Source organism: Antrostomus carolinensis, unplaced genomic scaffold (assembly GCF_000700745.2).
Source record: "Antrostomus carolinensis isolate BGI_N321 unplaced genomic scaffold, ASM70074v2 scaffold2367, whole genome shotgun sequence".
Classification (NCBI taxonomy): Eukaryota; Metazoa; Chordata; class Aves; order Caprimulgiformes; family Caprimulgidae; genus Antrostomus; species Antrostomus carolinensis.
Window position 1 is genome coordinate 24,816 of NW_010325129.1, and position 25,082 is coordinate 49,897.

At 38.5% G+C, this 25,082-nt stretch overlaps 1 protein-coding gene across 5 annotated transcripts; it reads right to left on the minus strand.

Annotated features, from left to right (window-relative positions):
- Positions 1 to 1,377: 1,377 nt before the first annotated feature.
- CREM (cAMP responsive element modulator) lies at positions 1,378 to 19,703 on the minus strand. 5 transcript variants are annotated; one of them, XM_010171097.1, is made up of 5 exons: positions 19,610 to 19,703; positions 19,325 to 19,467; positions 11,670 to 11,858; positions 4,164 to 4,320; positions 1,378 to 2,095 (listed from the first exon to the last, which is right to left on the minus strand). In XM_010171097.1, exons 2-5 carry the CDS (start codon positions 19,368 to 19,370, stop codon positions 1,951 to 1,953), a joined length of 537 nt encoding a protein of 178 aa, XP_010169399.1. In that variant the 5' UTR covers positions 19,371 to 19,467; positions 19,610 to 19,703; the 3' UTR covers positions 1,378 to 1,950. The 5 variants fall into 5 exon arrangements, with proteins under 5 accessions (XP_010169399.1, XP_010169398.1, XP_010169401.1 ...); XM_010171096.1 differs by having other exon boundaries at positions 1,378 to 2,496; XM_010171099.1 differs by lacking the exons at positions 11,670 to 11,858; positions 19,325 to 19,467; positions 19,610 to 19,703 and adding an exon at positions 8,305 to 8,394.
- Positions 19,704 to 25,082: the final 5,379 nt, after the last annotated feature.

Sequence of the window (25,082 nt, forward strand, 5' to 3'; positions counted from 1 at the left end):
TACCAGATACTAATGGGAAGATACAGATAAGAGAAGTTTTTACTGGAGAGACGTCCACCATGCTCCAAGTTTCTTCCCACTTAAGTTTCCAAATCCCTTGAGAGTCAGGAGTAATGCCTACCTGTAACAAAAAACAGATTCCAGTGACAGAGCCACAACAAACGATTTGCTGGACAAATCTGTTGCAGTCTAGAGACTACAACATGGACCTGCAGACTGTACTCATCCTGTCCAGCTTTCGCAGAACCTTTGGCCTCTGCTGACTTTAGCACTTAGATGTATTTTCACAGTGAAATGGATGGTTCAAAGTTTACTTTACTTTTGTTCCAGACCTGAAGCAGAGCTTGTGGGTCCAAAAGGCAACCCGTTTCCTTTTTAAATCAACAGATGTGGTTGTGGGAAGCGAGAGATAATACCTCTTCTTACAAATGGTCTCACTTAGGTACCTAGTGGGATTTTAAAAACATTTGAGAAAGTTATCTTGTATATTTCAAGTAATCTGGAAAAGTTAAAAGAAAATCAGATTTTTTTTTTTAAAAGGATACACATGCACACACCCCGCCCCAACAGTGTCAGAGTGAAGACTGGGTTACATGTGAATTCAGTTTACATTACGTGAAGAAGTCTCAGTGACTTTAGTAATGGTATGACCCCATCCCTCGTCCCCTCCACACACACAACCCCCAGTAAAGCAAATTAAGTAGGAACTAAGCCTTCCTTCCTACCACATCAGTAAGGCAAGAGTGCTGCGAGTTCCAGCAAAGCTCCTGAATACTCTGCTCATAGACTGTACTGGCCATCAATTAGATCATTCCTGAATTAAAGAAACACCCAGAAACAATTTTGCATAAGGACTATTTTCTTTCAAAGCACAACAGAAAGTTGGCATGTACTACATTTACCAGAACTGTAATCTGGTTTAAGCATGGGTCTATTTTTTAAAATCTTCAGCTCTCACCTATAGGCTATTCCAGAACCCTGCGAGTCAGCAGATAGTTAGGGTTTATTGGAAAGCTTCCTTCTTTAGGTCACCTTTACTTCTTCTCAGTACTTTGCAGAAAGTGTGAAAAGAACTACACCATCAGCCTTCGCTATGGACAACTGTCTATAACTGTCCAGAATCTAGAACATGAAGCATTCAGCATGCAAAATTGAATTTTGATATATAGACCTCTAATAAATCAAAAATTCTGCAGACTACAGAAAATTTAACTCAACAGCAGCCATATAACAAACAGCTTCTTTCAGGTATTTACAGTATACTTAGCATCATGTCACGAGTTTAGGTATGGCTTTTGTCCTATTCCAGATACCCATACGTTTTAAAGTATCTCAAACAACCAGATGTCTAAAGGAAATCAGACACTACACAGGTTAAACAACATGGTTCTATTAAAAACTATCTTTAACCATGGCACTCAGTGACAGCAATACAATACTTTTTTCCACAAAGCAGCTAATATAAAAATATGCCATAAAATCATCTGTAGACTAGTACGCTAGTACATACATGTAATCATAACATTCTGTTATAAACTCTTTCCTGAGATACCTTGGGTTGTTTGTTTTTCTTGTATTACTGGATGCATTATCTTTATGATTCATCTGAAACAATTGTAAAATATTTTGTATGTGCAGGACACTCGGTAACGTGTAAAAAGTAGCATGTAAATATATGGCAAAGAAACAGCTCTTAAAAATTACGCGCTTTTTTACTGTGTTGCACTTTTTTAACATTTGGCTCCTCGGGAGATTGGAAGGGAGGGGCATTAAAAACCTGAAATTAGAGCTATGAAGTGACAAAAAGCAGGAAAGCATTTCAGGAATGTTAGAAGTTGGAAAATAATATAAATGACACAAAGAGAAAGCCATAATTCATGTTGGCTATGTATTGCCTTATAAAGCAACTGGACATATTTTAGTCAGTTCACAGTATAATAAATATTTTTACTAATCTGTTTTGGAAGAGTAAATGTCTTTTAGGGTTTCAAGCTCCTCTATAAGTTTCTTGTTCTGAACTTCTAGCACTGCAACACGACTCTCCAGACATTTTATGTATTCTTTCTTCCGACGTCGACATTCTTTAGCAGCTTCCCTGCAAAAAGCAGAAGTAAAAAGTGCAAACAAAAAAGCCATTTGCATGCCATTAGAAAGCTCAGCAGAGTATGGAGAATATGACAGAATTCCAAATTTTGGAATATCTCCCAGATCAGTCTGAAAACACTAAGCAAAACTGGGTTCCACAAGGGCCTCAAGTGTCTCTTTCTCAAGTTCATACGGCAATCTGTAGAATTGCTTCCTCTCATGCTTTGATTAAAGTTCATAATAAACAAGGTCCAAATGAAAGACAGTTATTCTGCTTTATGACAATAAAGATCTTTGAGGGCCTTGAGTTCCTCAATGAGAGTCTTGTTTTGGTTTTCAAGCACAGCCACACGATTTTCAAGACATTTGACATATTCCTTCTTCTTTCTGCGACATTCTCTGGCAGCTTCCCTGGAACCAATACAAGGCAAATGACTACAGGAACAGCCACAATATGGCAAAGACTGGGTAAATGAAATTACCTGCAATCTTGCAATACAATAACAACAACAACAACCACCACCACCAACAACAACTGCTGCTGGATTGCACAAACAGAACAGCACGTAACAGCCATAAGCAACAACGCAGCTAAAATACAATTTGAAACAACTAGAACTTGAAACAAATTCAGCATCAGCAAATACAAAGATGGAATTAAAACACAGAGGAACTGAGACAAACAGGAAATGATAACGTATGGACCTGAGCTGTACTAAACATTAAGACTGAAAGCAGCATTTCTTCCACTCACATTCCATTTTGTGTGTTTATCAGGAGTATTATCTTCTGCAATCAAAATCTTAAAACCAAACCCAAAAAATTTACTTTCAGAAAATACAAGTATAACACTACTCCCTTCAGATCAAAAGCTAGATGCCAAGCTTGCAACCTGCTGTCATTTTTTTTACCATAACAATCTACAGTAAAATTTAAGTCCAAACAAATAGAATTTACTAGCATTTCTGAACTGTCCCCCTGGGCACATTTCAGCCACATGCATCTTGGTTTTTTTTTAGTGTTGGCAAATAGCAGTCTGAAGCCATTCTCATAGCTCTGCTCAAAATTCTGTTATACTGAAGGTAAACACCTTGCGTAGCATTTTCAGAAGCATGTGACTGAACAAGCATTCAATTCGAGAAGAAATTTTAGAAGTACTGGGAGTCCACTCCTTTAACAACTTGGAACATGAGAAATTGTCAAATTGTGAGAGTGTAACTTTCCAGCAAGTGATAGGAGAGATTGCACAGACAACAGTTTTAAAACTGAAGAGAAGAGAAACAAAAGGTGACACAAAAATTCAGCAATCCTCGTGAGTAATTCAAAACAAAGGACAGGCATGAGAGCAAAGCAATACTGTTAATTCAATGATAAGGCAAGTGGCTATTCAATGTATTAGAGATCTGCATAGCAGACTACTTCCATTTATCTAACTGCCACTGATAGCAGCAGCTATGCATTTAAAAAAAAAGGTCTTGAAGAACAGCAAGAAGAATGCCCAGAGAAAGACTGGCACTTAACAGTATATAGTCAAGTCCACACCAACTAATTAAAAAACATACAGCCAACTCACAAAATGAAAGAGGCACTGCACAATAATTTATCCCAGTAGCTAAGTATTTAGGAAAGTCTATAATTATCATTCCATCCTAGAATAAGTCCTCTTCACAGCATCATTAATGGACAGCTGCTAATGAGATCCTCAGATATTTTCCTAACCAATTATTTGCTGGGATGTTTCAAGATGAACAATCCCATAATGGTCATTTTACTGTCAGGGGGCGGGGAAGCAACAATAAGTATAGCTCCAGATCATCACAAAAATCAGAAAGGGACAACATTAATACTGGTTTCTGAATTACCATAATTAGAACTAAAATTCCATGGTGATAAGGTCACCTCTAACTTTCCTGAATTAGCAGCCAATACTCAATGCTATAGGATGTGGGACGACTGACAAAGAATTTCTTGCCTTGCCTTCATCAATCACAGGCAGCACTCATGGCCTTAAGAAGAAAACTTCATTAGAATGTTTTGGGGGCTTTTTTGCAATGCTGTTAGGTGTTACATAGTCTTACCTATTTTTCATAAGTCTCAGCTCTCTCTTGCGTGTTGCCTCTTCTGCCAGTTGCTGAGGGCTGTGCAAAGTCCCTGGTGAGGCTGCCATTACCACTCCCTGAGGTAAGGTAGTAGTGGGAGTTCGAATCTGGTAAGTTGGCATGTCTCCAGTGGCAGCTGTATAAAAGAATCATATTTTAAACTTTATGGCAAAAAAGAACCATGCAAAAGTTTCTCTGGAAATAACAGATTTCTGTTGATGAGTTATCCAGGATCCCTGCCACATAAAAATATATCACAGGCCTATAGTATCACAACTATATTTGTTATCTTAATAGCTTTTATTTTCACACTGTAAAATAAGTTATCTAAATTGATCCAGCCTGTGGCCAGACTGAAGCCTGTGAAAGCTTCCACATGGCTCTTTTCAGGCAACACAGGGAAAGCTGTTTGAGAAACACTGTCAGAGCATCTACACTTATTTCCTGTTTGCACAATCTCATTAAAAGATGGTCCTGCTGTTGCAGCCACTGAGCTTCGTATGCTACCCTTGTCCTCTAATAGAGGCTTCGGGAGTCAAACTTTTTCCTCCTTCCCTGTGAGAGCAACAGCACCATCCTTGCTGCCTCTCCCCCCTTTACACAAACAGTTTGGCAACCCTTGGAAAACCAGCGAAAGCTGCTGTTGCCAAAACGAGAAGGAACAGATAAGTGCTCGTAGTGAAGAGGAGGAGTATGTTCCTTGAGCAACTGGACCATAAATAGGATGCTGTGGTATTAGCAGGGAAGAGGAGGCAGTGGCAGTTGCACAGGAAGGGGTTTAGCTACACAGTAAAAGTCCAGATTCAGCTCCTGAGCCTTACCAGTTTTGAGCTCTCCCCATGATAAATGCAGAGCTGAAATCTGACATGTTATGTGGAATCAATACCTTTCTGATAGTCTCACTTCATTTCTGTATTTCTGAGGTACTTTGTTCCTACATGAGTTCCAACTTAAAGTTCCAACTTTAAAACACTGTGAAAGTCCTAAGTACTTGTGTCTTGTCTGACACAGAAAAAAAAAGTATCCCTCTTCTAATTATAAGCAAGTATTTACCCATTCCTTCCCATAAGTATTTTATATTATCACAGAACAAAACTTAAATTTTTGTCATTAAATCAACTGAATATAAAAGATGAAATTTCAGGGGCTGTTTTGTTATACTTAATTTATACTTTAATTCTTTAAAGTAATATTCAAATAATGGAAAAACTTAACTTGGAAAAATAAAACATAGACAAAAATACTTTGGGGAGAGCAGAAAAGAGATATCAGTCAGCTACAGGGGTAAAAAACCCCCAATCAAAACCTAAACTTAATTAAAAAATCATATTATTTTTAATTAAGTTCATGCTGATGCTTCACTAATTAAATACAAAAAATATGATCAAGCTGTGTTTAGACTACAATTCCACAGCCATGTCCTGAAATCATTATCAGCTTAAATACTCTGCACCTCCCCCCTCTCTTGGTCCAGCGGGTAAAAGTGTTTGTGGAATTACAAGATGAACTAGACCAGTGAACTGACCTGGGTGAGGGATAATCCCCTGGGGATGGGGGAGGGAGAGAAAAATCAGCCCAGGACAGCCCTGTGAGCACCAGCAGGCAGCCACCATTAACACAGGGCTTTGCTGTCTTGTGTTATCTACAAGAGAATTATTTAACCTTCTCTTTAAGTTCTCCACATCTGTTAGCAGCCCCAGTTATGTCAATGGTACAATACTTCAGCTCACTACTTAAAAAAATGGATTTTTAGAAACTCTTGAGGCTCACCTTTATGGTGGCCACATTACATACGTTTTATAGAGTCTGTGGCAAGAGCTACCTTTTTCTAACTCTCATCAGTAGGTAAAAAAGAGATGTTATCTTAGCTTGCCTTAGCTACAATGAATTAGAAATCCAAGGGAATCATTCTGTAGATCAAGTCATGGGGAAAGACCCATAACGAGGTCACCTCAGCCTGGCAAGACCAACTTTGACTTACACTCAGAGGTTAGAGCTAACAGGACTGAATGCTGCTGCTGTTGTTAAGAGGATTCAATGCGATAATGTACCCGCAACGGCTTAACAAAAGTGAGTCCCTATCTCAGCCGGGATCAGCAAACACCACTGTAAGTAATAACAAGTTGCATGAATAGTTTGAGCAGGTTCCAGTAGTGTCTGTCCTGCCTGACAGCTGGCTCACCGACAAACCTCCCAGCCTGGGAACAGAGATACATAACCATTTTGATAGTACAGAACTTGAAAACTCAGGCACTGCAGTAATAAAATATTAAAAATAAAATAAAATAAAAAAAGGCAAGCATAGCATTGACAAAGCATATTTTAGTTGTGCAGCAATATGTACGTTATGATACACTGTTGCAAATCAATTATTTTACAGTCTGCAAAACTTTTTCTATTATATCTCAAAAAAGTTACAATAAAATACTGTTCCCCTTGAAGAAGACATTGGGAAAGATGAAACGGGATTTAAGCAGGAGGGAAAAAACACCCTTGAAAAATATCAGTTTAAGTTTAATAATGTATCTACATATTACAGAGCAGGATCCCTTCCATTTCAGCATCTGAGACAAAAATCCCACACACCTTGATCCAGACTGAGAAACCTCTGTGGTGATTTCTAATGAAACTCCATGGAGTTTTGAAGTCATTCCTAACATATCCTATGTAGGACTGAGATTGTTAAAAACGCAACAAACCTGAGATGGTGTGTTTCCCTGACACATTGCCTCAGGTAATATTTTTCTTTTCTCCTTAAAATTGCAAGGGAGTAAAAAGTCACTGAAAATCTGAAGCTTTGAGTTGAGACATACAAAAAGGAAATTATTAACAGAAAGATAAACAAAAAAAAAAACAACAACCCAACCCAAAACCACAAACCACATTTGAAAGAATTCAACTAACCTTGTAAATCAAGCTCTCAGCCCTTAAAAACAAAACAAAACAAAAAACCCAACAAACAAACCAAAATTAATTTCAAAAAATAAACCACCTTGTATTAGTAGGTTCTTGGAAAAAGTAACTTGCTGAACACTAGAGAGCATCCCTGCACTAGAGTTCTTTCAGTGACTATCGGGGAAAAAAAAGCCTGATATGTATTAGTCTATTCCCCCTTCTGTGAGTCATAATGATGGGAGTAGATTATCAAAGGCTTTTGAACTTCACCACTAAACTGGCTAAACAAGGCAGGAATAATTATTCCTTTGAACATTACAAAAAATCAAACCAACACAACAACAACAACAACAACAACAAAAAAACAAAGCGTGGACTTGGAGAAGATACTTTTCTTTGGATTAATGAAACAATATGTACCAGTAACGAGCAGCAGCACGTAGGTACCGGCCGCGAACTGGTTAACAGCACAGATCTGCCGGAGGCAACTGACGAAGCAGAAAGGAACTGACTAAATCGCAGCATGACTTGGAGCTGACGTCAATGTGTATCTTGTTTGGAGTTTAACTTTTCCAGTTCCCTACTGCAACACGATTCCAGGAAATCTAATGACGTCAGCCTTTTGAACTTAATTAGCTGAGGAACAGACCATTTTAACAGTGGAGGAGAAAACAAGCTGGCGTTACAATACTTGAATTATTGCCCTCTCAAATTTGTTTGCCTTCAGTGTTTTCTTTAATCATGAAAGCACGGGGTTCATTTACGCGACTGAAACAACACACGCCTTTCTCTTACAGCTATGCTTAAACCCATTTTAGTTATCAAATCTTAAGTGCTTATTGCTAAACAAAAAAGCAGCGTCATTTTTGCTAAATAAAAAGCAATTCTAAACATGTTAATGTGTATTACTACCTCCACAATATAGAAGGATTTAAAAGAGTGGTGGATTTTTCAGTAAAATCCTGCATCAAATAGTAAAGATTAGTTATTTCAATCAATCTGTGCAAGAACTCAGGCACTAACAGTGGGTTTTTCCCCCCTCAAATGAAATAGTTAAAATTGCCCTGAAATCCTACACCGACTAGATACAACCAGAAGCTATTTGTACTGGTTTTGAAAGACGAAACTGTTACAGCAACAGGTTCAAAAGAAAATGTCACAAATGCCAAGTAAGCACTGCTTAGACATCCAAAAATATCATGTAAAAGACCAACAAAATTTTTACCTGTTTCATCTCCTGTTACAGCCATGATCAGCTTCTGCACACACGATTCTCCTGTTCCTCTACCAGAGCTCAGCATGAACTGTTCCAAACTAGCAAGCATGTGCAGGATTACAAGCAAAAGCACTGACATCACAGTGACCTCACTTGCTTACCACTGTCATTAATGTGCTCTGGCACTGGAACAGCTCACTGAAACTGCAGCCCAAAGAACTCCCTTTCCAGTAAACCTTTTTTCCCTTCCTCTTCCATATTTCTATAAGCCTAGCTTTGTTCTTTTTCCCTGAATTATTCATAAAGCTACAGAAAGCACTCACTCACCACAAAGCTGGCTGTAAAGCAAGACCTGAAAATTCACAGCACTGACTGACAGAAATTAAAATGTGGCTCCAGAATTCATAAACAAATCACAATGATAAAGTCATGATTGGATAGAAAATAGAGAAATTGTATTTAAAAGACGTGCAATTGTTTTGATTGGAGCAGTTCCACTAAAAGACAAAGAACTCTGTCGGACAGATACACAAGTCAGGAAAGCTTAATAAGCTATAACAAATAGGTAAATGAAAGGCTAAAGCACCTGGCAGTGCAGGGGAACCCACAACCCACTCATTTAATTTCAGTTAAAAGCTCCAGAAAGATGGGAGAAAGCTCCAAAAAAAGCTAGTGATTTCAGATGCTGTAACAGGCAGAACAGTAACTCTGGATAAGGGCTACCTCTCCCCTGTTCCCTCCTTCTTCAAAGTAAGCCTAAGACATCTAGTTGACTTAGTTTTAAAAAAATAAAAAATTCTTAACTCTAACAGAGTTACTCCTTATTTATGTCAGTTTAAATAAAATTAGTTTCAGACCAACAGTCCAGGCACTGGTCTGTTTGTAGGACATAACAAACTTTGAAGGCCTTTGTCTGTAATAAACAAATTCAGACTGGTAATTCATCAGCTGTAAAACTATGCCAAAGACAGCAATAACGGCAGCATCAGCGCAAAAAAGGAGTGCCCTGTGATTACAGGACCAACAGAAGATCAGAACTGAAGCACACTAGAAATTCAAGCTACAGATCTCAAACGTAAATGTTCATATCACCAGCCACATTATGAAAACACACATAGACTCCAACAGAATGATTTTTGATACAACTTTTCTACATTAATTGTCACTAATAATTAAACACTTTGTTTTGCTTCAGCTAGCAAACTGGAAACTATCAGGAAATCAGAACTGCCTCTTACTTTGCCTGTGAATGTAAACTTGTAGCAAATGAAATATCGCTCAGTTGGATCAACAGCTTTGGTGCTTTTATATTAATCCTTTTTCCCCATCACAGGTTATCAGAAAACATCAAGCACAGGGTTTAGGTGATGCTATCCATCATTACATGCAATTCATCAACAGATACTTTAGAAAAAATATAAATACATATACTATCTGAAAGATTCTGAAACAGATCTGTTCTGCCCTAGGGCTGATATTTGTTCCTTTTTGTTTTCTTTTTCTTCTATGATTATAACAATAAAGCTTATATGCTGTCTTCCCAAAACCATTATAAAAATATACATAAGTGGAAGGATTACTAAGTAGAATGTTGCTTTTCCATTATAATATGTGCTATCATGATGTTAGATGAACAGACAACTACAAAGCGTAGGTAAATGACAAACATTCGTAAACTATATTCGTACAGACTTTCTAGCATAGGCAAGATGACCTGTAGTAAGGACATATTAGAGACTAGTATATCCAATTAATTTAATTATCTCACTCCATCCTGAATAATTCAGGTTTGTTAGAGGACAGCCTTGTCAGAGGACAACCCTGTAACAAAGAGTCTGTAAGGGAAGGCCAGTCGAATGAAATTCCCAAGAACTGAAATGCTGAAATACTGTGTTTCCTCACAGACTGAGGAGGTTTCAGGAAACAACCGAGGAGCTACTCTCCGTGCCCTCCCACCTGCAGAAGCTCTGAAGAATCAAAGCAATACACACAAAATATTACAGTCAACCTGGAGTGACTGAGAAGCCATCTGATTTAAGGGATGTGTATGCATGTGTACAGAAAACATGTTAGGTTCATACTGAGAAAACATGTGCTACCTGAGTGGGAAACTTGTTTGGAGGACAGCCAAATGTGGGTCTTAAGGCCTTGCTAAGAATGTATTCAAATAATTCTTAGGGAAGTTATTACTTCTCTGTATGTACTCTCTGTATGAGGAACACTAACATTTTGGTTTAGTGTTTTTCATATTATAGTCTTAGAGCTTCCTTGAAACGCTTCTGAAAAGTCTTGGAAAAACAACATATTTCAGCAAAGAGTTAACTGGAGGCAATGGAAGAATTCCAATTTGGTATCATTATCTAGCATTGTCTCAACAAGTTCAGGTATCTACAAGCTATTGGCTTGATTTACATCCTGGGCTTCCTTTACAGCAAAGGGAGAGAAGCAGCCACTTAAAGACAGAACTTATTTTGATCATCCATATTAGGGCAAAGAAAGCACCTCAACCTGGACCTCACCAACTATCTCAGATACCTGTGTCTATATTTAGTCAATGACTCTCATACACTCCATGAATACATATTTAAAATCTTCCTGGCTCTTCTCACAGTTTATTTCAGATAGCAGTTCTGGCTTCAGCAAGCATTTATACAGCCCCTCCCTCCCTACTTCTCTGTACTGATTTAAAAAAAAAAACAAAAAATAGTAAAAAGGAAAAATAAATTTCCTATACCCTCCAAAGTAGCCATTAATTTAGTGTCTCCATAGAGAAATCTCTTCCCTATTTTCAAAGCTTTTCCTCAGCATAACCCAAATCCCAACTCTACTTTCCCTGGTAACAATAAGAATCCAAGATACCTTTCACTCTCAATCTCCCTCAGCATTTCCAAAAGGCTGAGAACAGTGGAAGGAAACAAAATCCTGCATAAACTACGTTAAAGTTCAAGAATTCACTATTCACAGTACAATTCACATGTGTGCATTTTATAGGCCTTACAAAATGTTCTTCCATGAGAAAACTAGCTTCAGTAAAGTATCTCCTGTCTAATAACCTAGAGTCATAAATTGCGAGGAAATTCTGCCCTAAACTTACCCAAAGAACTTCAGAACCTGTGTTTTATTAAGACTGATTAACTATTGGAAAAAAAAGAAGTTTAATATCTTAAATGTGATTTGATACTGTTATTTACTCCTCACAACTTTTTTATAAGAAGTAGCTGCTTTACTGAGCAGAGAAACTGAGTGTCCTCCTAAGACTGTCTTTCATCTCGTTATGCATAAATATTTTATTTAATAGTGCAACACAAAATAAAAAGCCTCTTCAAAAATTTTTATATGAAAAAACTAAAAGGCAGTAGACTAATAAAATGTACCTTGAACAACAACTTGGCTTCCAGGAACATAAAACTGCTGTGTGCCATCAGGTGATTGTCCTGCATATTGCACAATGGTAGCACCTGGCTGAGGAGCTCCTGAATTCGTCATTGTTAATGTGTGTAGACCTTGGACACCATCAGAGGCTGGATTAGAAATCTGGATTGTACCACCTTGAGTTATAGTAACTAAACATAAAAAGAAAAAGAAAAGTTAGGCAACAGAAAGAGACAGAACACATGTTAAAAAGTGTATCTCCCTTTTTTAAATAAGCATTGTCTGATAGGACTCCTGCTCCTCTCCTTGCTCAAAGATCATTTGTATAATAAAATTGACATAATTTCATACTGATTTCCACAAATAAAGTCTGTTGTGTAGTACATGCCATGTGTACAACAGATAAAAAGCAATGTTCTAAACAATTTTATCTCTATGCTTCCAGAAATATTAACTGTCTTCAAATAGTTTTAATACAAGAAAAAAAAAGAACAGTAGCTCCTAGCCATACAGAACCATTGTTATTTTAAACAGAAATTTTTAAAAGTTATTTCAAAAATAAAATAATTAAAAGCTATGTTTATCAACTCCCACAAAACAAAAACCAGGACATCTAGACAAAGGAAGAGCAACTCTTCTGACACTCACAATCCTTTCCTTAGTGTGAGAGAAAGTCTAGCCCAACAATGTTTCTCCAAGTTGTACAAAGCTGTGAAGAGTCAAATGCTTATGTAAAAAGAGAAAGAGAACAGAGGGGTTTTTTTCCTCCCATGTAATCAGCGATATGAAAAACACAAATATACTTCCCCCACATAGAGGTATTTAGACAAAAATCAAATTCCCTGGAGAGGTTATTAACTGTATATTCCTTTTGAAATTAGCATTGTCTTCGTTAAGAGCAGAAATATCATAGCATGGTTTGGGTTGGAAGGGACCTTAAAGATCATCTAGTTCCAACACCCCTGCTATGGCAGGGCCACTCAAAGCCTCATCCAACCTGGCCTTGGACACTTCCAGGGAGGGGGCATCCACAACTTCACTGTTCCAGTGTCTGACCACCCTCACAGTGAAGAGTTTATTCCTAATATCTTATCTAAATTTACCCTCTTCCAGTTTAAAACCATTATCTCTTGTCCTGTCACTACACTCCCTGATTAAGAGTCCCTCCCCATCTTTCCTGTAGACCCCCTTTTACATACTGGAAGGCCAATATAAGGTCTCCCCAGAGCCTTCTCTTCTCCAGGCTAAACCACCTAATTCTCTCAGCTTATCCTCATACGAGAGGTGCTCCAGCCCTCTGATCATTTTTGTGGCCCTCCTCTGGACTCATTCCAACAGGTCCATGTTTTGTACTGAGGAGTCCAGAGCTGGACACAGTACTCCAGGTGGGGTCTCACCAGAGTGGAGTAGAGGGGCAGAATCACCTCCCTTGACCTGCTGGCCACACTTCTTTTGATGCATCCCAGGATACAGTTGGCCTTCTGCGTTTCAAGTGCACGTTGCCAGCTCATGTCCAGCTTTTCATCCACCAATACTTCCAAGTCTTTCTCCCCAGGGTTGCTCTTGATTCATTTTCCACCCGGCCTGTATTCGTGCTTGGGACTGCCCCAACCCTGGTGCAGGAAGGACCTTGCACTTGGCCTTGTTGAACTTAATGAAGTTTGTACAGGCCCAACTCTCTAGCCTGCCAAGGTCTCTCTGGATAGCAACCCTTCATTCCAGAGTAGCAACCACATCACTCAGCTTGGTGCCACCTGCAAACTTTCTGAGGGCGCACTCTATCCCACCATCCATGCCTCCAACAAAGATGCTAAATAATACTGGTCCCAGCGTGGACCCCTGAGGGATGCCACTTGTCACTGGTCTCCACCCTGACATCAAGCCATTGACTGCTACCCTTTGAGTGTGACCATACAGCCAATTCCTTATCCACCGAGTGGTCCATCCATCAAATCCATGTCTCTTATATTAATTAAAGTACTACTAGAACTTTCAGATGAGAATTCAGTTCCCAAGGAGTAACAAACTTCTTTATCCCCCAAAGGATATTTAAACTACAATCACTGTCATTGTATTTAAAGTGGCTTGAGATGGTACAAAAGTCATATATAGGCACAGACTCAGGACTGCCAACTCCTGATTTCACTGTCAGATTCACAGTATGTGATGATATTACTGAAGGCTGAGCTCTGGTTATCTGAATACACAGATTTGGTGGACACCAACATGAGTTATGGATATAGTTGATTGCAAATGTTCTGTCTTAATAGTAGGTTATCTTGAAAGCGCAACATCAGAAACACTTCAAAGAGCACTGAGATACTAACAGTTGACTAGTAAACTCTTATTAGTAAATTAGACAATAGTAACTATCTGCTAGAAGCTCATCTAATTTTTTGAGAGTGTAGTGGAGTTATCTACCAAAATTGCCAAATTCTAGCAATTTGGGGAAGTTCTCTCATGCTGAATGAAGCAGAGCCTTATCTGCAACACTGGAACGGGGTTCAGCACGGACCTCCTGTCCTACCCTGAGAATGTGGAACATGTAATGTAGGAACTAGCTGGGTGCTGCATGCAGGCTCCACAAGGCATTAAGTGGGGGATGGGGAGGGGGAGCCTTCAGGGAAGAGTAAGATGTTGTTTCAGTCTGGCCTCCAAAGCAGAAAGTGCCCCAATCTGGAGCAGGGTGGAAGAGAGAGAAACAAGAAATCATTGTCTTCTCTGTTTTTCACAAGATCCAGGACAAGAGCAGGTTCCCTGGAAGCACACAAGCTTCCCAGCAGGATTTGTCACCTCTACATCCCAGAGAAGTTATACACACCTGAATTTTACCTCTCACGGAGTTAGCACCAAAAATAGTACGTGTACACCATCACAGTACCACAACGCACAAAAACACTCAGCTTGGGTTCCCGAGCAGTAAAACATCAGCACATAATCATACAAACGTTGTGGCTTCGCAGTGAGCCTGGGTAAAGAACCAAGTCACAGCTGTCCTGCAATGATTCATTCAGATCACAATCCTGTGCTTCCTAAACAGGAGTGAATTAACTCCAGTAACTCTCTCCCTTACAGGATCGATTCTGGCCATATTACCAGAACACCACACTGCCTCCACCACATTCACCATCCTGATCTCAACCACTGTTTGTTGTGCTGGAGCTTTACTGGAAACTGGGCCTTCAATGAAGAGTACAGGATTTTCCTGGACAGTCCCTGGAGTTGCAGATCATGCAGGTGGAAGCAAGTTGCCTCTTCTCTTCTAGCTAGGACTGAATGTGATACTAATGCCATTCTCTGAATAAAATCAACAGCTCTAATCCAGCAAAATCAGATCTTTCCCTCCTTTCCAAAACTGGGAAAAACAGATAAAGTTGGTCTTTCCCAAAAGCTTTCTTAATTCTCCAATTGTTAAAAACCTGTCCTATGACAGTAAGTAACCCAAACAGATGGCAGAAGAACCAGTAGTTTTCGTTTCTGCTGCATCGTTTCAGACAGAACAGGATGATATGCACAAGCAGGCAAAAGCCAGGGGGTGGTTGATTCACACACCAACTGAACAAACACCTCTTGCATAGTTAGACCACCACCATAGGTGAGACAAACCAATGTTTTTTCAGCATTCAATAACCCATATGACAGAACTACAGCCAACAGAGTAGGTCTGTAGTCACTTCAGGTTATAAGGTTGCGTTGGGCTGGGGGGACGGCGGGGGAGGGGACAGTTTTTGGTAGTGGGAGAAGGGCCACCTTGTGAGAGCGATAGCTCCCCCAGCTCCAAAGGCAGAGACCCCCCAGCCCAGGCTGGGCCAATCAGCACTAGAGAAACACCTGTGCAAATCCATATTTGTGAGGGGAAGGACTGTCCTGAAAAGAAGAAAGTGGAGAGAACCTGGAGGAGAGGCCATTGACCTGAACAAAAGACAACCATTGGCCTCAACAAAGAGAGAGCTTCATTGCCAGGAGGAAGGAGGAGGAGGGGAAGGACAGAGAATCTCTCACACCCAGTTCAACCGCAAGGAGCAGGAGAAGGCAAAGGAGGTCCCCTGCAGCCCATGGAAGTTCAATGGCGGAGCAGAGACCCACGTGTAGACCATGGAGAACTCCACACTGGAGCAGAAAGCTGAGTCTGAGGGAAGGTATGACTGAAACTGAGACCCCAGAATCGCTTAATGCCAGAGCAGGGGTGGACCCCCCATAGCCAGGGGGTGAGGAGGCGCGCTGGACCAGAGGCCTGTCTGCAGCCCATGGACGTCCCCATGCTGGAGCTGGGAGCTGAGCCCAAAGAGGTCCGTGACTCCATGGGAAGCTTGTGTTGGAACATCTGGACTCGTGTTGTTCCTGTACTTTAATTCCGGGAAGATCTGCAGAGGTGAACTGACTGTAACCCCCATTCCCTGCCCCCCGTGTGCTGGGGGAGAGAAGGTAGAGAAATCAGGAGCAAATTAATTTGAGCCTGGGAAGAAGGGAGGGGTGGGAAGAAGGTGTCTTAAGAAGTTATGTCGCACTGTGCTACTCAGAATGGCAATGAATTAAATTGATTTTTTCTTCCCCAAGTTGAGTCTGTTTTGCCCGTGACCATAACTGGTGAGTGAGCCGTCCCTGCCCTTCATCCTAATCCGTGGCCCCTTTGTTGTGACTCCCTTCCCATCTCACCAGGTGGGGAGAGTGAGTGCAGGACTGCATGGTCCTACCTGTGGTTAAACCACCACAAAGGCTCACACGCAAAACATCGCCTTACACAAAACTATCCATTCTCCTTACAGAAAGATATGACACACGCTGATGGATGTAACTAGGAAAGACATTTCATCTAGCTAGTCATGCCTGTCAGTCTGTCTGCTTCCAAAAGCCAAAGCCAAGAAGCTCTGAGGAAAAAGATATTTGGAAACCATGGCAACATACCGTTTTGGCTGGTAAAAGGAAAGCAAAGAACAGCCATTGCTGCTGCTAACAGAGAAAATATATTTGTTTTTCAGAAAAATTTACTTATCAAGTTCTTCTAAAAATAGTCATCCCAGACATCCAGACACCAACATACAGTTGAGATTATCTTTTACACTGAACTGTGTTTGCTATGCAGGAATAGAGAAAACAGTAGAGAAAATAAGGAATCAGCAAATGTGGTAACATATACTTGTTTTAAAACAGGGCGCAGTACAGATGGCTGTAGTGACACTGTAAGACCAGGTCTTCATTGCCATGGACACTGTACAAGCTTAACACAAAGTGTCGGATGCCTGCACCGGGGAACCCACACAACCAGTGCTGGCCAAGAAGAGAGGAATACTCAGATAAAATAATAATAAGCAGAAGAGCTATTGACAGGAGATGTAAAGGTGAAATAGATACATGTAGTGACCTTCTGCATCCTATCCAGACTGGAATCAACACAGGAGGCTCAGCGTTCCCCCACAGTGTTCCTGGTTTCAGCTGGCAGCAGTTTCTGAGGATCACAGCCAGCCAACAGGACGGCTGCTCAGAAATGCTGCAGATCTGTGCCTTATATGTGTCAAGGAGTGGAAATCAGTCAAGCTTTCTTCAGGAAATTCCAAATTAAGACCCCTCTCTACTACAAGGACATTACCACCCTTGCTACCACTTGGATTCAACTTGAAATATAAGTTTTCTGGCAAGCAATAACTTGCAACAGAGTAATGACCAGCAACCTAAGAAAGACTGATGTAATTTTTCCTAACCAGAATTAGAGAGAACACACATACTTCACTGCAGCAAAATATGTGTGATATTTTAACTTTAAAAGTTTAATATATGTTTAAAAAATAATAATCAAATTAATAAACTAATAAATTGGGTAAGAAAAATCATTTCTAAAAAGACAAAGCTCTCAAAACAAGGTTCTGGAGCCAGAATCAGGAGAGTCTATGAAGGCTGGCATTGCATCCTGAAGCAATGTGTCATTATGGCCAAGAACCTATTTAACAAGTTAAATTACTTTAAATATACAGCACGTGTTTTAGGCTATGAATATAATTCATTCAAAGAAAAAGCAGCATAAACCACAAATCTTCTCTGCTTCGCTCATGCAAAAGCCAGGTTTAAACTAAGATTTAATTAAATTTTTGTGGATTCTTAATTCAAGCTCATTGTTGGTGATGCTTTCTGTTTTGATTTTTCAGAAGTAAATGTTGGAATAAACAAGAAAGCAAAACCTGTGAATTTCATTATTCTTTTATACACTTCCCTGTCACTATGATTTATAGCTATGTTCAAATTAAAATATCCTTAATAAGAAGTTAAGAATCACCTCCTGTCAGACATTGCTGGTAAAGGTACAACTCTGGTTTCCTAGAGGAATTTGCAACTAAGAAACCTAAACTCCTAATTTCTTAGAAATCCTAAAGGTTTGGAGCTCACTAGAATGTAGTACAGACATTACAGCACTTCTTTTCAAGCTAGGAAACTGCAATTTTTTTATTTTTTTTTAAACTAAACCTAAGCCAAACTAAAAATATAATTCAAAAATTGAAGAAAATAATTTAATTTGTTCAAGGATATCTGCCAAATTCTGTACTGAGTAACATTTAGCATGACCATAAGTCCACAGAAAAGAGCACTTCAGATGTTGGACATCATGAAGCAGACATTTATTTATTTCTATACGTTACAGAAAGGGTAAGAAAAGCAGCTTTGGAGCCCAGGCAAAACTACTTTCTATGCTGAAGGGGTAAACAATATTATAAGAAGTTCTGCTTTCTCAGAGTTGATAATTACTTTAGTTGCATAAATTAAAAACAACTGAAGAATTCTAAGGGTGACTAGAATACAACTAGAGAGCCATTTTGTTCTCTTTTATATGCCACTGCAATGTCTTAATAGACTTCCTCTGGTCTCGTTTCAGGAAAAAAAACCCACAACATTTCTTTTGTAATTTTCCTGTCATTATATCAAAGAAAAAATACCTGTGTTTCAGTGTGGCTACACATGAAACTACATGGAAAAAAATAACTGTAAGAGTGATGCTTTATCCAATAGATAATTGAAAAAATAGTTAAAATTAAAATTAATTAATTATTAAAAAGTTATTCTTGAGGTGCTATGTGATTAAGCACAAAGAAGCTATGGGGAGTGAGTTACACAACATTTTTAACACACACACACACACACAAAAAAGAAAAATCTATAGAACAGAACCATGAATCTAACTTTTAACTTGTGTTTGGATGAACTATCAAATGTTGGAGACCACAATTTAGTTTAAATCTACAGCTAAAGTATATAAAGTATTGATGACTGGAGAGGAAGAGACACAGTTCTTTTAAGAAAGAAAATTCAAAGTTAAGATGCAATTTCATACTCCAACCTTACACTTTAAAAAACTCTAACTCACTAATTGTCATTTCATGTAACAAACAGCACTAATACATATCAAATCAGTCATCTGAAACTGCACTGATTTAGAACACTGGACAGTCATATAAAAGCATCAACATTTTTCAATTCACCTCAGCATTCCCTTCACATTTTTAATGTATAAGAGTTCAAGAAGGACTAAGTGTAGCAATCAGCAAACGTTACAAGAAACAGACTAAGTCTATAATGCCCACATCAGGAAAAATTAAATAGAAAAATGAAATTATTTAGAAACACAGAAGCTCTCATTCTGCAACATCACACAGTATCTTTGCAAACGTACTGTATTGCCCTGTGTTAGTATGATACAGGCTGGATGGCATGGCCATTGCAGAAGTCCCAGAAGGTGCTCCTTCATCTTCCGACTTTTCTTCTTCAATCTTTGGTACTGCAGGAGCATCTGATGAGAGTTCATTCAAAATTTTCCTAAAAAAGAATGTAAATAATTTTATATATTGGATATTTCACATCCATGAGAAAACTAAGCTACTGACTTTTATCAGACAGTTTTGCTGTAATATATTAACTGTCTTTAAAAACCAGCAAAATCGAAATGCAAAGTCCTTACCGGTACGAAGGCCTTCTCGACAGTATTTCCCTACGTTTTTGTGAATCAATTATCCCTTCTGATTCTGCTGATTCATCTGCAATTGATGCTACCTGTAATAGCAAAGTTTCTAAAATCCATAACTTCATTAAAAAAGAAGATAGCAACAGAGTAAAAGATTATTTTTCAAAATTCCTTCCACGTTTCATACAGAAAGTTTGTCCACTTATTTATCGCCAATCATGTGATCTCAGACTTCTTTTTCCAAAGCAAATCACAAACTATGCGGTAAGCAACTCATCGCCACTTAGCTGACATCTTCCATTTGAAAAGAAAAAAATATCAAAATAATTCAAGTTACTTTTTTGTGAATGACACCTAGAAAAAGTATTGAAGACAGAAGATTTATTTAAATATAAAAATATTACATAATTTAATTAACTTTTAAAGTGAAATTAAACATTGAAAATACAGAACATTGCACTAATAACCTTAAATAACAGTACACAATACAAAAGCCTCTTCACAACCACAACAAAGCTTATTTAGAAAATAAGTTTATTTAAATATAGACATTTATTACACTTACTAACACAATTAAGAAATACAAATACATTGCTTAGCGATACTGTGTGAGGTTTAGAAACCCCTGACAAATCCACAATGTCTCATTTTCTCAGACCTTTATTACTAGTATTTTCACAGGTTCTTTTTCTCTTAAAATTACCCAAGACGACATCAGGCCTGGAGCTGAATCACACTCTTTACCAGCAACTATCTCATTACACAGAACTGAAAGCGATTATTGAACAAGGAAGACATGCTATTCTCTTGATTCATTTAACTACTTGGAACTACTGGTGTGCAAAGTCTCCAAACTGAAACAGTGCAGCACAGTTAGTGTGGAAAATGACCTTTTCACATACAGACAGACCAGACTGCAGTTTCAGACTAAGCACTGTGTTAAGCTAACACTGAATAAACACAAGTTCTAAGACTCAAGTGTTTGACCTGGGTGCAGTGGAGGCTTCCCTGCAGCTCGGGGAAGTCAAGGAAGAGCTCTAGAACTAATGCAGCTGCCAGGCCTGAGTGCTCAGTGCTAGAAACAAAATCTGGACAACCTCAACAGAAAATGACTGGCTGGAAGGACCTGGAAATTTATAGGCCTGGCTCACTCCAAGTCAAACCTATAAAACTACACCTTGAAAGAACTACACGTTATTGCTGAATGAAATTCTCTCTTCACTTGTTAATTTTACTGCATTCCAGTTCTGTGTAAAAATATTTAATGTAGCCTCATTTTGTTGGGTAATATGTAGGAAATGTCATTAAACCTCTATACCTGCCTAACTAAAAAAACGACCACCTGGAAATAATGAGAGATGCTTCTGCATGTCTACAGATGTACAGCGCCAAATCAGACTTCAGAGCTGACTGGCAGAGATATAAGAGCTTCAAGAAGTTTGTATTCATCCTTTTGCAGGCTAGACCAAGACTGACCAGCAAAGACATCTTCTGAAAGGCATTTTTCCCCAGTGCCCTACAGCTATCTGCTTGTGGATCAAACTTCAAGCCTCTGGCATATGCCTTCAAAACTAAGAAATTATTCACAGCCAGTAGCCTGGGCATCCTATCTCAAAACACAGCTCTCATTCTGCAGGGGGGGGGAGAAAAAACAAAACAAAACAAAACTCAAACCTATTTGTACCAGGACAATCACTAGGAAAACAAGAATTTAGAGTCTTTAAACCTTCCCATTCCACTAGAGGTTACCAACAGGCACGCCTAGGTTGTGAGGATGGTTGAAGAAGTCAGGAACGGTTGTAGTTTGGGAAGAAGGTAAGGAAATCCTGAGACAACTTAAGCATTTTATTGCTTAAAGAGGAGGAAGACATTTTCTGCAAGAAATTTCAAAAGTTCTAATTTTCATCAAGACAAAGAGAAAAAAATTAACGTTTCAGCTTGTACTAAGAGCGAGCAACCACGTTCACAATACTAACCAATGGCAACCACGGTCATTTTTTTCCTGGACACCATTCAGACTTCAACTTTCCCACACTGCTCTGTGTCTGAACAAATTTAACTTTGAGCTCATTAGTCTGCTAATACCTGATATATTAAAGGGAGCGTAAGTAAAAAAGTCAAATAACAATCTGAACTTCCAACATTCCTACAAGTAGAACAACATGAACAAAACAATAAGGAACGTGATACAAATTAGTATTTTTTCCATCTTAAAAGCAACAGCATCACAAGAAAAAATTTTGAACACCTTCCAGCTTAAAGCTGCAGGTGTTTGAGGGAGAGGTCATGCAAGCTTTAACATCAACCTCCAGCACACTTCTTTTTTTTTTTTTTTTTTTTTAAATTAAACTGATATAATTTCCCAAGTTCCCCACTGTCTGGCAGAGACGGGCTATCAAGTTAAAGCTGAAAAATCTGGACGGAATGCCAGGCAGCAGGATAAGGTATTTAAGACGGGCTGAACAACCTCTGTAATAGAGTGTGTTACAGCATCTCCAAGCCCTTCTTGTAGAGTTACCTTATCTGCCATTAGCATGCCCAAATGAAAACAAAGCAAAAACCTGGAACTAACTAGGCAGTATTAATCAGGACACAGCTTTCCTGTCTCTCCTCTGGGAAAGGGAAGACAGACAGAGTTCACTTAATACAACAGTCATCTACTTTCACTCCCCTAAGAAGCCACAGCAGCAGCTGGCAAGAGAAATTCCAAAGAAATTCTTCCCTCTGAGCTTTGAAGCAAGTCCTCTGTTCTTGCATGTATGTCCTGGCCATACTGACTTGAAGAAAAGCAATGACAGAAACTGGGAATGACTGTAATATGCTTATCTGATAAAGTTCACTCTGGTAAACCACAGTTAAAAAGAATTCCATTTTAAAAAATATGTATTTTGAATATTCTTATTTGACTTGAAGTTTGACCAAACCCAAGTGTCTTGTCATCTTCTGTTTCAGTAGTGATCTATAATTTCAAAACCTTACCAGGCCCCATCATCTACACCTACTGCTTACAAATAAAATATTCAATATCTGGCAAAGATTTTATTATTTTTCTTTAATCTCTAAGATAAATCATACATCATATGCCTTGTCATTTATTATACTTGAAAGGTACTAAGATATCTCAAACATTAAAGGTTGCTTCTCAAGAAGACTGACAACGTGTGTCTTTCCCTTAAAACATTGCAGTGACTGCAGGTAAAACAGTTCACACCTAACAGGTATATAGTCTCTCTTACCAGAGAGATCAACTCAGTTGACATTTCACAATCAGATTTTAAGAAAGCTAGAGCAAAGGCATTCCTTGCAGCAAGAAAACACCATTGGGAGGCCAAGTCATTATCAAAACACTGCTAGTTCATTCTCTCTAGTCTTCTACACTATTTAAAAGCTCTAAAAACTCCTAAGCATTTTGCACCAGGCCTTGTTTTCTAACATCAGCAATTCTAAACATGTGAAGATTTGCCAAATACATGTTTATTTTGAGGCTGCCCTTATTTTTGGTCTTTACATATCCACAACCACAAAAAGCAATACCAGGTGCTCTAACAGGGCCAGCTAAAAAACAACAAGGAATCTTTTGACTATAATACGTTTAATTCCATTACATCCAGATGCTCTCCAAAAATACAGTATAAGATACCTGAAAATTTATGAATTTGTAGTCTCATTAGAAACATGATGTTCATAGAATTTAACAAACCAGAAAAACTACAAGATATATTAAAGGCCATATTATTACGCAAATTTGCTGCTGCGTAAGTTCAGGGTTCCAAGACACAATTTCTTAAAAGATAAACAGGAAGCATTAAGGAATCGCTACACAATGCCTGTAGAGCTGCTACTGGTTGGCAGTTTGCCACCTTTCCCCCCTCCCTGTTTCCCACACTTTATGAGTAAATCTTGCAGCACTGGTAGGAATGAAGAGAAACTGAAGATGCAATTGAGGTGAAGAGTTATGAGGCACCAAACATTCATGAAAACATAACAAGAAAAGAGCTAACCTGAACAGCTTGCATGTGTGGTGACTGAATGACTGAGGGCTGAGTGGCTTGAATGACACCCTGGACATGAACAGTTTGACCAGAAGGCAACTGCACTAGATTTACAGCTGGAGATCCTCTTCCAGCACTTGATGCAGCTACAGAAACCTGCAAAAATTACAATCATCATGTTTAAGTAACATGCCTTATGATGTCAGCAAATGCTTTTAGAAGTGATACTAAAAGAAACTGGCATTGATTCCCTATCTAAAATAGCATAGATGTGTGTAATTATCACACACAGAAATAAATTCATTTTACTAGCAAAAGTTTCGTGTGTATCTTTCCAAATGGTATGGAAAGCTTAACACTGTTCTCTGTCAAATTGCAAATCTATCTTCTTCCCCCAACCCCACCACCTTCAGAGACTTAATGTTTTCTCTTCAATTAAAAACAACCCTAAGCTATCACACAGTAAATGTGCTGCCACTAGCATGAATTTAGGAAGAACTTCAAGAAATGTAACAAAAAAAAAATAAAAATCAATATTAATTGAAGTGGTGTGTTACTGCAACAACATACAGGGCAGAATGCTCTTAGTCAGGAAAAAAATAATTAAAAAAAAACCCAGAACTGCTTTGGTTTTGCTTTGTTTGTTAAGCAAGAAGTTTAGTTTGAACTTATGTTTTTCAGACAGGTATCTCAAGAGATGCAAGAGCTTTCCAGATAGCAAAGAAAATTGTTAAATAAAGCAATATACAGATTTGTAAATTGTTTTAGTTTAATAAATCCTGGTTTTATATATACATTTATATATCAAGAAAAATAGAGCTGAAGTGTATCAGCACTTTGATACAACAATGAAAATAAAGAACAGCTGTAGCTTCTTTAAGCCTAGCACAGCTGAAGAAAGTGTTCCATTTAGGAATAATCTGATCCCTTTTTCTGATGACATTTTAAAGCATACACAGCTTTCCTCAGCCCTTGGCTCTCCACCATTGGTACTGAGGATGAACAGGTCAAGAAACAGCTAAACATCTATGGGCTAAGAAATAGTTCAATATTTATGCTGTTACTGTTAAGTCTGTCAACAGAAACAAAAAACGAAGCAAAGGGAAAACACTATGATTGATCTCAATTTCTGTGCGATGAAATGTCTCTGAACTCAGAAAAGGAAGAGAATGACAAACATAAATCACACAATAAAAAACAAATATTGTGGGGTCTTTTTCAAAGTAAACTGCATTGAAAAACTTTACTTCTGTATTCTGCATGTACAAGAATAAACCCAGACTCATATCTAAAATTCTAGTATTATTCCCTTCCTAGCTTGATTCTCAGCCCCAAAAGGTATCTGGTAGGAGCAGTAAAGGTAAAAAAATATGACAGTGAGAAAAAAAAACCATGATGAATATTGGATATATATAAAAAAAAAAAAGTTAAATAAATTTTTGTATTTTCCTGGATTCCCAGTAAAGGGTTTTTTTGAA

Bases quoted from the DNA above. Each gene is read 5' to 3' on its own strand.
- CREM (XM_010171097.1), bottom strand. From the start codon at position 19,370: ATGGCCATGCCATCCAGCCTGTATCATACTAACACAGGGCAATACA. The intron at 11,859-19,324 runs GTACGTTTGCAA...TTTTATGTTTAG, and splicing joins TACTAACACAGGGCAATACA to TTACTATAACTCAAGGTGGT. The intron at 2,096-4,163 runs GTAAGACTATGT...TGCTTTTTGCAG, and splicing joins CTGAGACTTATGAAAAATAG to GGAAGCTGCTAAAGAATGTC.